The sequence below is a fragment of the Salvelinus namaycush genome, chromosome 6 (genome assembly GCF_016432855.1).
Source record: "Salvelinus namaycush isolate Seneca chromosome 6, SaNama_1.0, whole genome shotgun sequence".
NCBI classification, from domain to species: domain Eukaryota; kingdom Metazoa; phylum Chordata; class Actinopteri; order Salmoniformes; family Salmonidae; genus Salvelinus; species Salvelinus namaycush.
The window spans coordinates 10,915,758-10,929,644 of record NC_052312.1 but is presented as its reverse complement, the minus strand read 5'-3'; the positions used below and the strand labels follow the sequence as shown (position 1 = coordinate 10,929,644).

Sequence of the window (13,887 nt, the reverse complement as noted above, 5' to 3'; positions counted from 1 at the left end):
GAATGTGCTGAAAAAACAGATATGCTATGTACAGTATACAGTTAGTATTTGTCAACATGAAGAGAGAAAATAGGAGGTCACATACTGTATCTCAGGATATTGAATGAGGCCATAGGAAATGTCCATGTGTGATATTTGGAGTAATCCCAATTTTATATACATTATGTCTAAAATACACATCTGGATTCCAAATATGTCAGGATGGTGCATTTCCACAAAACTACAAATGTGCATTGGAAATGGTCTGTATTCTATAGAACAGGTATTCCCGAACTGGGCTACGTACACGCAATGCTGTCGGGGCTACGTCAAATAAAAATGTGATTCACAATTTATTTATTTTTTAAATAATTAAATCTTCACATATTCAAACAGTCCATTTATATTTTCCAACGGGGCTGTACATTTGGGTGAGGTTTTTTTTCTCGCCTGAGTAGCCTCGTTTCACCGCCAAAAATAAAATTAAACCATTTAGTGTTCAGCGAAATAACAAGACAATGTCAAATACAGGTAGCCTAGTCAAATAATTAACATCCAATCACATGAACCTTTACTCGCGGGAATTCCCGTGCAGTAAAACTCCATCCACATGGAGCGCTGTGTTGTGTTAATAGGCTCGCCACACGCTGATACACAGAGAAGAAGAAAATGCGGAAGTAAAAGTCATAGTTACGTTTCAACCCTCTTTGACGAAGACATACTGGCTGAATTCCAAACTCGCAGTCGACTAAAACATGTCTAAACTACAGTCGTTTAGTGTGTTTTTAGATGATCGTTTATCGGCGGCCGCTCTTGAGATTTTCGGGGCAGTTGAGAAAACAGTAGTGGAGTACCAGGAAGAGAATGATCGTTTAAGAAGAATGCTGCTGATCACGCCGGAGATAAAACTATGTATAGGTTCGTATGTAGGTCTACTAGCTAGTTATAGTTCTAATAAATTAATACACTGTTTAGGCTAACGGTGATCATTATTCCATACATTTTTTAAAACAGTTATCTACTGTTACTTTTACCGTGAATGGAGAAAAAAATTGTCTGTCACGAAAATCTGATTGAAATAGCATAACGTTACATATATCTGCACTCAGTTATGACTAAAGGCTGAATTAGATCTAGCTGAGTACCTCACCTCCCCCCATAACATTTAAAACTATATAAATATAAAAAAATATATACAAAAATAAGACTCAGAAATATCAAAAAGAAGTAACAAAGACAGATAGAAACAAATTGTAGTATACAAATATAAAAGAGAATCGAATTATTACACTATTACCCTATTACTAACAAAAAACACAAACGAAACTAAATTGCACAAATCCTATATCACACAAATGCACAAATAGAATAACACACTTATGAAGAAGAGAACCTCATTATTAAACTATTGCACTTCAAACAAGAAACACACAAACTAAATTGCACAACTGCCATCTAAACCCTGACCTTTCTTGCCTTCCTTGATGCAAAGTCATCAATTACATCATCATAAGAAATCTGCCCAGCAATTGCATGGTTAATACTGATGACAGCAAGGCCACTAAGGCGTTCCTGTGACATGGTGGACCTCAGGTAGAATTTGTTGAGCTTTGAAAAGCTCCTCTCAGCTTCAGGTACGGTCACTGGAAGAGTAAGACAAATTCTGAGACTGGTTTTATATTATTCTTAACGATTTCGCACAAACCAGAAAAAAATGCAACAATATGTCTGTGAAACTATATATTCATAGTATTATGAATTCATTATGGTATATTTGGTAGCATTTCGTAGTGTGACTGATTCTACTAATTGTATTAGTACTGTATTAGTACAAAGTTAGAGGTGCGCTATTTGATAGATTCCCCATTACCCCTACCTCGGGCTTCCAGTGGGGAGACCTGAGCTCAACCTACCAACGCCCCCCTCCCCATCTCATACTTCTGAGTGGGAGACCTTCCCATGCAGTAGACTGCCTAGCTCACAAACTAGAATCAGGGCGCCCACTCCGACAAGGTTAATTGACCCACAGTCCCACACGGTGACATGATATCATTGACGTGACGTGCAAATGTCACCATTACAATTTTTTGTGTTCGGGCGCCCCGTGCCACCCTGGGCGGCTGCCCATGTCGCCTACACCTAAATCCGCTACTGCTTAAACCCTTACCATGTAGCAATGTTTGTCCTCTGTTGCATGCTTTTCTTTGATTGCTGAAATCCATACTTTTTGATAAAAAGTTAATCAAATAGACCCACCAACTGTTTCCTTGTTGAGATTGTATTGGCACATGTGCATTCGCACTGAGTTGGCATCTTAGAGCAACTGTCGGTGGTTATATTTTAGGAAACAATCGTGGTTGTATTTAATTAATATTTTATTAAAACGTATGGATTTCAGCAAACAAAGGAAGGAGCGCAACAACAGAGGACAAACATAGGTACACGGTAAGGGTTTAAGATACATATTTGAAGTGTTGATGCATAGCGAGTCAGAGGTTAATTAAAAAAACTCTAGTCTGCTCTCAACTCCTCCGGTACTCTGCAATATTAGATAATAGCTTCAGATTTGTAATGGTCGATATGCAGTAATGTAATCTGTACTTGCATACACTGTTGTAACTTAGGTCCATTCAAAGCGTGGCACATTTTCAACCAACCTTTACTTGCCGATACTTCTTTAATGATTCATTGGAAGGCACTGCAGTGATTTATTAATGAGGGGATTAGATTAAGCTTTGGCCCTTCACGTGACTAGGCGAAGCCGGTGAGGGAGGTGCACCCTGCTCAAATCAAACAGTATCCTAATCTGTGCTGCTCGGTTATATTGTCAACAATGCAGCATAATGCATCGTTTAGAAACATCTTTCTATAAAATAAATGTCAAACTAGTTTTCATTGGGAAGGCAGGTAAAGCGTTTTTATCAAAATAAATCACTTTAGCATGTGAAAACACAGAATCCTACTCATTAAGCGCCTATCAGAGTCCAAAGGATGTTCGTGTCCACACAGCAGTGTTCTAGAATATGGATCTGTTTGCTCGAATTCTCAGCGCACCTCACACAATTTCCAAACCGTCACCAAATTAATAAAATGAATAGAAGCCGCATAAGCGGAGTCGTGTTGGTTGGGACACAGTGGTGACAGAGCGGGACAGATATGTCACAATGGAGTACAATCGTGGCTTTGGACTCTGAATTGCGCATTACTCCACATGCTCCTACGTCACTTTTCTTTTGAGGCAACTTCGCCTTAGGCCAGAGCGGGGCACCTGGCTCACGGCTGGGATGCAGCCCGGTTCCAAAAGGAATGCAATCACTTTATATAGATAACCTCTGCTCCTCCTCTCCTACCCTCCAGACTCCTTGCAGCCCTCTCTCACCATCTCTGAAGAGGAGATTTCCCCTGAGCAGCAGCACTGTGAGCAGGAGTGGAGCCCCAGTCTGGGGCAGGAGGACCCAGAGCCCACACAGATTAAAGAGGAACAGGAGGAACTCAGGACCAGTCAGGAGGAAGAGCAGCTTCGGCTCTTTGATACCAGCGACTCCATACTCACGCCTTCCTGTGTGAAAAGTGAATGTGATCAGGAGGACCCATGTCAAGAAGCCATACTAGCTGAATACCCAACTCTCAGTCTACTGAAAATGTCTAAACTAAAGTTATTTAGTGTGTTTTTAAATAAGCGTTTAACGGCGTCTGCTGCTGTGGAGATTTTTGGCGCCTTTGAGAAAACGGTAGCTGAGTACCAGGAGGAGAATGATAGCCTACGGAGACTGCTGCGGCTCACCCCAGAGATAAAATTATGTAGAATAGGTTTGTATGTATTTCTACCAATGTCTAGCTACAGTTCTAGTCGATTAATAAACTGTTTAGGCTTTCAGTGATCACAATTTCAAAAAAAGTGAAAGTACTTTTTACTTTTGCCGTGAATAGATAAAAGTAGCACTGAAGTGCCAATGCTTTCCCTCGCTTGGACAGCAGCATCACACATTTTTCCATTGACAAATGTTGAATACAATTACATTTGAACTTACTTCCCTAAAGTCCTTTTGTTGCCCTTCTGATTCCAATGCTACATTGGAGTTATTCAAGGTCCCTCAGGGATTTTTCTGCCATTGCAAACCTTGGGCGTGCCGCCTAAGTGTTTTTTTAATGTTCTATTAAATCCAAACAGTGTGTTATTTAAAATATAATAAAACATCAGGATCGAAAATGCTAGGGAACTAGCTTTAAAACTGCAAAGAATTTGTAGAATTGCAGGAAATTTGCTTAGAAATGCACACATTTCTCTCCACCGCCAAGATGGGGGCCTCTCAAATGTAGTCGGGCCAACCGGGCTCATTGCCACGCCCACCACCTAAGCCCCTTTTTTATCCAGAAACAACCCTGCCTTTTGATTAGCTGAGGATGATGATTTGATCAAGTGTGAAATGCTTTATCTAGAAACAATTGATCATTGATTGCGATACGGTTTTGGAAACCTTGAACACTCAATTTAATAATAATCCAACAATTTTACCACAGATTGGCTGTTTTTTGTGGAACACAGCTTTAAGGTGATATACAGTTGAAGTCGGAAGTTTACATTGTGGTGGCATATTTCTGCTTTACCAAATGAGGAGAGTTACAAACTACACACCAGGCAGAGTTATACTTAAACTACATCTTTAATAATAAGCTTTGCAATAGCATTTGACTTTCAACAATTCACTATTAATAATGAACCGTTGAGAAGTACCAACAGAAAAGTACAAAGATCTTTTATAGCCAAGATACACCCCTCTCAACCTACATGACGAACCACAGATCTTAGGAACAGTTCACAAAGGGACTTTATAATTGAGAAAGGAGTATCCCTTAGCCAGATAACATTCGCTATTAATTATCGTTGAGTTTGGTCCCTCAGACGAGGTTCTAATCTCGTTCCTGGTACTTCATAGTACAACAACACCATCTCATCCAATGGCATGTATCAATTATCAACTCTAGATACTTCCATCTCAAGTAAACCCCCTCTTGACCCCACTCCTGGACAAGCTCACTGAGGGGAGTGAGCCTCTAGGTCATACACTATCCCAGGATAAGTGTAAGATCAGAGAGGACATACAATGTTTCCAGACACTGCCATACACCTCCCCCCAATGGGAAAAGGAGGGAGGGACTGGCGCACAGACATTGTGGAGACAAGTAATTGGTTCCCCATTAATCACGCCATCCCTTCACATGGTTTAAGAATAGGTAAAGACACATTCACATGTGAAGACAATGTTCCATTCTGTCCTCTTCCCTTTCTGATATTCTGCATAGAACCAGGGACATGTGAAAGACAAGCCTGACCTCTGACCTCTCTGGGCCCCAAGTGACTGAGCCCTAGCTGAGGGAAAAGTGCAACTGCCAACACTATAGTCCAAAAGGATACATTCTAATGACAAGTATCTCACATAAGCATATTATGCAAATAAAACATCTTAATTATCTATGTTACCCAACTAATTCTGATTCATCCGCCACAACATACACTTAGGTTGGAGTCATTAAAACTCGTTTTTCAACCACTCCACAAATTTCTTGTTAACAAACTATAGTTTTGGCAAGTCAGTTAGGACATTTTTTCCTACAATTGTTTACAGACAGATTATTTCACTTATAATTCACTGTATCACAATTCCAGTGGGTCAGATGTTTACATGCACTAAGTTGACTGTGCCTTTTAAACAGCTTGGAAAATTCCAGAAAATGATGTCATGGCTTTAGAAGATCCTGATAGGCTAATTGACATCATTTGAATTGGAGGTCAATTGGAGGTGTACCTGTGGATGTATTTCAAGGCCTACCTTCAAACTCAGTGCCTCTTTGCTTGACATCATGGGACAATCAAAAGAAATCAGCCAAGACCTCAGAAAAAAGTCTGGTTCATCCTTGGGAGCAATTTCCAAACATCTGAAGGTACCACATTCATCTGTACAAACAATAGTACGCAAGTATAAACACCATGGGACCACGCAGCTGTCATACCGCTCAGGAAGGAGATGCGTTCTGTCTCCTAGAGATGAACGTACTTTGGTGCGAAAAGTGCAAATCAATCCCAGAACAACAGCAAAGGACCTTGTGAAGATGCTGGAGGAAATGGGTACAAAAGTATCTATATCCACAGTAAAACGAGTCCTATATCGACATAACCTGAAAGGCCACTCAGCAAGGAAGAAGCCACTGCTCCAAAACCGCCATAAAAAAGCCAGATTACGGTTTGCAACTGCACATGGGGACAAAGATCAAACTTTTTGGAGAAATGTCCTCTGGTCTGATGAAACAAAAATAGAACTGTTTGGTCATAATGACCATCGTTATGTTTGGAAGAAAAAGGGGGAGACTTGCATTCCAAAGAACACCATCCCACCCGTGAAGCACGGGGGTGGCAGCATCATGTTGTGGGGGTGCTTTGCTGCAGGAGGGACTGGTGCACTACACAAAATAGATGGCATCATGAGGATGGAAAATTATGTGGATATATTGAAGCAACATCTCAAGACATCAGTCAGGAAGTTAAAGCTTGGTCGCAAATGGGTCTTCCAAATGGACAATGACCCCAAGCATACTTCCAAAGTTGTTGCAAAATGGCTTAAGGACAACAAAATCAAGGTATTGGAGTGGCCATCACAAAGCCCTGACCTCAATCTTATAGAAAATTTGTGGACAGAACTGAAAAAGCGCGTGCAAGCAAGCAAGGAGGCCTACAAACCTGACTCCGTTACACCAGCTCTGTCAGGAGGAATGGGCCAAAATTCACCCAACTTATTGTGGGAAGCGTGTGGAAGGCTACCTGAAACGTTGACCCAAGTTAAACAATTTAAAGGCAACGCTACCACATACTAATTGAGTGTATGTAAACTTCTGACCTACTGGGAATGTGATGAAAGAAATTAAAGCTGATATAAATAATTCTCTCTACTATTATTCTGACATTTCACATTCTTAAAATAAAGTGGTGATCCTAACTGACCTAAAACAGGGAATTTTTACTAGGATTAAATATCAGGAATTGTGAACTACTGAGCTTAAATGTATTTGGCTAAGGTGTATGTAAACTTCCGACTTCAACTGTATATATATTATCTCTTTTTTTTTTTTGCCTCCTTGTTTCCATTAGCTAAGGAAGCATCATAGTTCAGGTAAATGTGCAATGGAAAACACCATCTTTTGTATTTGTTAAAATCATTTTTGGGTGATATGAAAGTAAAGTTTCTAAGGTTTCCAAAACCGTATTGACAGTGAGGACTATTAATGGTCAGAGAGTGTTGGGACTTTTGTACACATTGGCTTCGGTGTGTTTCATAGTAGGCAATAGGAGTGAGAACCCAAGCCCTATGTGGCTTGTGTGAATGAGAGCAAATAGCTAAATATCTTCACTCAGATGTGTCTAAAGGCTGTATACAGTGCCTAGTGATGGTCTCTACACCCCATTCACAGTCTTCACCTTCCTCTATGATATACAGTCGCTAGTGAAAGTCTACACATTTTGCTGCCTTAAAATTAAATATAAAAAGGGATTACATTAGATTTTTTCCCTACAGATCTACACAACCTATTCCAAGGAAAGAAAAGTATAGACAATTGTCAAAATTGTTGGCGGGTTTTCCTTTAACTTTTAACCAGGGCTTTCCTCATTTTAAATGTATTTTGATCCTGACAAACTCCCCAGTCCCTGCCAGTGACACGCATAACCATAACATGATGCTGCCACCACAATACTTGAAAATACAGAGGATCAACACCATTGCATTCACTCCACATTACTGGCCTGTATGACAAAATGAATGTAAGAAAGCCTGTGTTAAAATCCACTCCAAATCATCCATTCTTTTTGCAACAAGGCCGTTAAGTAATACTGTAAAAAAAAAACATAGCAAAGAAATTAACTTTTTGACCCAAATTAATAAGTACAGTTTGGGTCAAATCACAGAGTGAAACACTCTATTTTCAAGTATTGTGGTGGGGTCTGCTTGTTATGGGAATGCATGTCATTGGCACAGACTGGGTAGTTTGTCAGAATCAAAATAAATATTAAAGGAGCAAAGCACAGTTAAAAAGTTTGAGAAAAACCTGCCGTAGTCTTCCGAAAACCTAACCTGGAATAGAGATTTACATTTTTCAGTGGGACAATTACACAAATTTGAATGTCAAAGACAACAGAATGGCTTTCCAAGAGGTGTTGAGTGTTCCTGAATGGTCCAGTCACAGTCCTGACTTAAATCTGCTTGAAAATCAGAGACACGGTTTGAATATTGCTGTCCATCAATGATTCCCAAACAAAATAGACTGAGCTTGAGCACTTTTTGACAGAAACAATACATATATGTTGCCCTAAGAGTTGTGCAAAGTTGCTAGAATCTGATTCAAAATTATTCACAGCTGTAATGGCTGCCAAATGTGCTTCCACCAAGTATTAACTCTTCAATGTGAAGACATACACATCTTAATGTTTTATTAAGTTGTAAAATGTTCTATAATCTTCTTTCATTTTGAAAATGTGGAGTAGGTTGTGTATATCGGTAGTAAAAACAAAAATTGAATCTAATCCGTTTTTGGATTTAATTTCAAGGCATCAACATTTGAAAACTGCAAGGGGTGTGTAGACTTTCACTAGCATCTGTATATCATAGGAATATACAGTACCAGTCAAAAGTATGGACACACCTTCTCATTCCAGGGTTTTTCTTTATTTTTACTATTTTCTACATTGTAGAATAATAGTGAAGACATCAAAACTATAAAATAAAACATGGAATCAAGTAGAAACTAAAGTGTTAAACAAATCAAAATATATTTTATATTTGAGATTCTTCAAAGTAGCCACCCTTTGCCTTGATGACAGCTTGGCACACTCTTGGCATTCTCTCAACCAGCTTCATGCGGTCTTCACCTTGAATGTATTTCAATTAAGAGGTGTGCCTTGTTAAATGTGCAATTTCTTTCCTTAATCTGCGTTTGAGCCAATCAGTTGTGTTGTGACAAGGTAGGGGTGGTATACAGAAGATAGCCTTATTTGGTAAAAGACCAAGTCCATATTATGGCAAGAACAGCTCAAATAAGGAAAGAGAAATGACAGTCCATCATTACTTTAAGACATGAGGGCTCCTGAGTGGCGCAGAGGTCTCAGTGCTAGAGGTGTCACTACAGACACCCTGATTCGGAGTCCCATAGGGCGGCACACAATTGGCCAGGGTTTGGCCGGTGTAGGCCGTCGTTGTAAATAAGAATTTGTTCTTAACTGACTTGCCTAGTTAAATAAAGGTTACATTTAAAACATTGTTTTAAAGTGAAGGTCAGTCAATCTGGAACATTTCAAGAACTTTGAGTTTCTTCAAGTGCAGTCACAAAATCCATCAAGCACTATGATGAAACTGGCTCTCATGAGGACCGCCACAGGAAAGGAAGACCCAGACTCACCTCTGCTGCAGAGGATAAGTTCATTAGAGTTATCTGCCTCAGAAATTGCAGCCCAAATAAATGCTTCACAGAGTTCAAGTAACAGACACATCTCAACATCAACTGTTCAGAGGAGACTGTGAATCAGGCCTTCATGGTTGAATTGCTGCAAAGAAACCACTACTAAAGGACACCAATAAGAAGAAGATATATGCTTGGGCCAAGAAACATGAGCAAAGGACATTAGACCAGTGTAAATCTGTCCTTTGGTCTGATTAGTCCAAATTTGAGATTTTTGGTTCCACCACCGTGTCTTTGTGAGATGCAGAGTAGGTGAACAGATGATCTATGCATTTGTGGTTCCCACCGTGAAGCGTGGAGGAGGAGGTGTGATGGTGTGGGTTGCTTTGCTGGTGACAATGTCTGTGATTTATTTCGAATTCAAGGCACACTTAACCAGCATGGCTACCACAGCATTCTGCAGTGATACGCCATCCCATCTGCTTTGCACAAAGTGGGACTATCATTTGTTTTTCAACAGGACAATGACCCAACACACCTCCAGGCTGTGTAAGGACTATTTGAACAAGGAGAGTGATGGAGTGCTGCATCAGATGACCAGAATATGTCGGAACTCCTTCAAGACTGTTGGAAAAGCATTTCAGGTGAAGCTGCTTGAGATAATGCCAAGAGTGTGCAAAGCTGTCATCAAGGCAAAGGGTGGCTACTTTGAAGAATCTAAAATATATTTGTTTAACACTTCTTTGGTCACTACATGATTCCATATGTGTTATTTCATAGTTTTGTTGTCTTCTATTATTCTACAAACCCTTCAATGACTAGGTGTGTCCAAACTTTTGACTGGTACTGTATATACTTCTAGTGTTCGATGTAATCCTGTGGTATATAGATAACGTCTGCTCCTCCTCTCCTTCCCCCCAGACACCCTCCAGTCCTCTCTCGCTGTCTCTGAAGAGGAGATTCCCTCTGAGCAGCAGCACTGTAAGCAGGAGTGGAGCCTCTGTCTGGGGCAGGAGAAACCAGAGCCCACACAGATTAAAAAGGAACAGGAGGAACTCAGGACCAGTCAAGAGGAAGAGCAGCTTCAATGGCTCTTTGATGCCGAAGACTCCATATTCACTCCTCCCTGTGTGAAAAGTGAATGTGATCAGGAGGACCCACATTGGTTCTTGACTCCTCCCCAAACCCAGACTGTGGAGAACAGAGAGTTTGACTCTAAACCAGTGAATCTCAGACCTTTTGGCACTGTGACTTACCTAAAGGGTCTAGACACTTCCTGTGACACTCCAGATAATCAAAACGATGCCTCCAGCCACAACTCCGCCATAAGCAGCGACCGAGTTGGACTGAACAGCAGCCCACTATTGGATCCCAGCTCACCATTGAATCCAAACCCATCAATGGGGGAACACTGTTTGAAGCTCAGCACTACGTCTAAAAAAATTCACTGCTGCCGTGACTGTGGTGAAGCGTTTGCTCTGAAACCTGACCTGCAGAGGCATGTGACTCTAGCCAAGAAAAGACTCAGTGAATGCCACTTCTGCAATAAATGTTATAACTCCATCTGTAAACTGAAGGCCCATGTCAGACTCTGTCACGGTGGGAAAACCTGCACTTGCCCCGTTTGTGGCAAGACCTTCAAATACAAAAAAGATCTGTCCAGGCACATGAGGATTCACACAGGAGAGAAATCATTCCACTGTGTTGACTGTGGGAAAAGCTTCAGTCAGAAGGGAGACCTAAATAAGCATATACGGACTCACACAGGAGAGAAACCATTTAGCTGTGGTGACTGTGGGAAAAGCTTCAGTCTCAAGGAGAACCTAACCAAGCATACACTGACTCACACAGGAGAGAAATATTTTAGCTGTGGTGACTGTGGGAAAAGCTTCAGTCAGAAGGGGGACCTAAGTAGGCACATACTGACTCACACAGAAGAGAAACCATTCATCTGTGGTGACTGTGGGAAAAGCTTCCGTCGTAAGGATAACCTAACAGATCATGTTCGGAGTCACACAGGAGAGAAACCATTTAGCTGTGTTGACTGTGGGAAAAGCTTCAGTGCCAAGGGGAACCTAAACGTTCATAAATTGACTCATACAGGAGAGAAACAACATGGCTGCTCAGTCTGTGGTAAAAGATTCACTAAGAAGGCTTCTCTGCTGACACATGTGAAAAACATCCACAAAGCAAGAAGACAAGACAAAAAATGAACAAAGAAAGAAAATTAGGACATAGACACAGAGAGTAGGTTTTCGGTGTGTACAATAAATGCATTATGTGGGTGGAACACAGAATGAAACAATAAAAGCCCTGTGGTTGTAGTGACTGCCCATTACTGCTTATCAACCATTTATAGACATTACATATTTGTTTTTCATAAATGAATTGCAAGAGGCGGGCAGTAAATCTTTATATACACACACCTCACCAAATGCATTACCATGTATTACAGTGATGTCCATTATTAGTTTACTTGTCTAACTTTTGCGTTGTCCTGTCAAGCCATTGGGGCAAGATAAAGTTGTCACTTGGCCAATGTAACTTGATTGGCGGCTATGGGTGCATACTCTTGCCTATGATTAGCCAACTTTATGGAGGAGTTGTCAGATTATAAATCTGTCTGTCAGCAGTGATGAAGTCAATGTCCTATTAATTTGATGTTGAAAAGCGGTGAAGTATTCTTTTAAGAATTGACTAATAGTAGTACTATTATAACTAACAAGACTGAACTGTACCTAGGTCATCAGCAGGCAGTCCTTAACTGCCCTCTCCCTCTTGCACCAATCAAAGAGCTGCATGTCCACAAAGTTTCAAATCCCAATCAGGAGCAGCATCCTGGGAAGAGACAGAGTCAAATGTCATCTTAAAAAGCAGGCGTTTACGTCAGATAGCATATCACATAGTATTAAGTCATGTTTTGCTGAGCATATACCACAAAATATGAAGTCATGTTTTTTTCAGAGAATGCTACATACTGTCCTGGGACCATTCTTCACTTTTCCTGAAAAAATGAAATGACAAGCAAGAGATTGGCAAAAAAATAAAATAGCATATTATCCAAATGTAACAGTATAACTTTAGACCGTCCCCTCGCCCCGACCCGGGCGCGAACCAGGGACCCTCTGCACACATCAACAACTGACACCCACGAAGCGTCGTTACCCATCGCTCCACAAAAGCCGCGGCCCTTGCAGAGCAAGGGGCAACACTACATCTAGGTTTCAGAGCAAGTGACGTAACTGATTGAAACGCTACTAGCGCGTACCCGCTAACTAGCTAGCCATTTCACATCCGTTACACAAACAGGTTGTCTGTTGTCACATGGAAGCCTTGAGCCTATCATATTTACTTCACACAAAGTTGGTCCACAAGAGACCGAATGCAGTTTAAAGTTCTCATCAAAACTGAAAATTCGATCTGATCTGACCCAAGTCCGGTGAGCTGAAAGGCGGAACGGTTTGACTCCGCCCACGTTTGACCCCACCCACCTGTGTTTTTTTTGTCCATCTGAGGTTTGACAGTCACACACTGAATACAAACACACACGTTTGTGCAAGGCACACGTTGAATACAAACATATTTCATTTTTGAAGATCATAAGAAATATTATATAAAGTGGTAACAGCACGTGTTGTACTTTTTGCTTCATGCTATATTTGAGACAAGCTACTGATATTGTTGCAGTGAACAACAGACTTGTTATGTATGTCATGTACTGTTAAAATTGTGTTGATAAATGTTATAACTTTGCAATTATATTATTTCATTGAGCATATATATATACAGTTACTACCTATCCTGAGTTATAATGCTATTTACTTTCCTCATGAGAATGGAGACAGACTATACCATATCGACATACTGACAAGCTGAATGTGTGTTGTACATTAGGTTATACCAGCTCCAGTAAAGAGATCAGAGACTCGGGTGACTTACTAAACATCAAAACACAATTAACACAGCAGACAAAAAACAGGTTTGACCACTCCTCAAAAATGGCTTCACTCCTGCTTCTCAAAAGAGGCAAAGGCAGTCTATTTCTTGTTGTCAACTGCCTCCACATAAACAGTGTTCTGTTGATTATTGTTGCCGTAGCAATAGCAACAATGAAAGTGTGTTGCATTTCAACAACTGAAGCCACACTTTATGATTGTGATCTCTGAAAGAGAGGAATAACAGTAAAGTAACAAGTTATACAATTTAATTAAATACACTGATGTATCTGAAAAAACAGGGCAAATCAAAAAAAACGTGAACGTCAAATATATTCAATAAACAAAGAAATAAATAGTTATTGAATAATTTAATTATTGTATATACTATGTGTAGGCTGTGTAGACTCACTATGTGTAACTTAGGGAATGGCCGTCGGCATCAACGATACACATTTAGAGCCAGGCAAACACAACAAGGCATACATTGAAGAAACACAGAAAATCAACGATCAAATCGATTACATAA

General features: G+C 40.4%; 1 protein-coding gene across 2 annotated transcripts; it reads left to right on the top strand.

Annotated features, from left to right (window-relative positions):
• The first annotated feature begins 663 nt into the window (after positions 1–663).
• Positions 664–12,508, top strand: LOC120049642 (zinc finger protein OZF-like). Of its 2 annotated transcripts, XM_038995962.1 has the most exons (3): positions 664–897; positions 3,337–3,789; positions 10,345–12,503. In XM_038995962.1, exons 1-3 carry the CDS (start codon positions 735–737, stop codon positions 11,634–11,636), a joined length of 1,908 nt encoding a protein of 635 aa, XP_038851890.1. In that variant the 5' UTR covers positions 664–734; the 3' UTR covers positions 11,637–12,503. The 2 variants fall into 2 exon arrangements, with proteins under 2 accessions (XP_038851890.1, XP_038851891.1); XM_038995963.1 differs by lacking the exon at positions 3,337–3,789 and having other exon boundaries at positions 10,345–12,508.
• The last annotated feature ends 1,379 nt before the right edge of the window (positions 12,509–13,887 follow it).

Excerpts from the sequence above, each read along its gene's own strand:
- LOC120049642 (XM_038995962.1), top strand. The coding sequence starts at position 735 with ATGTCTAAACTACAGTCGTTTAGTGTGTTTTTAGATGATCGTTTATCG. Across the intron at positions 898-3,336 it reads GGAGATAAAACTATGTATAG|ACTCCTTGCAGCCCTCTCTC; the intron begins GTTCGTATGTAG and ends CCTACCCTCCAG. Across the intron at positions 3,790-10,344 it reads GATAAAATTATGTAGAATAG|ACACCCTCCAGTCCTCTCTC; the intron begins GTTTGTATGTAT and ends CCTTCCCCCCAG.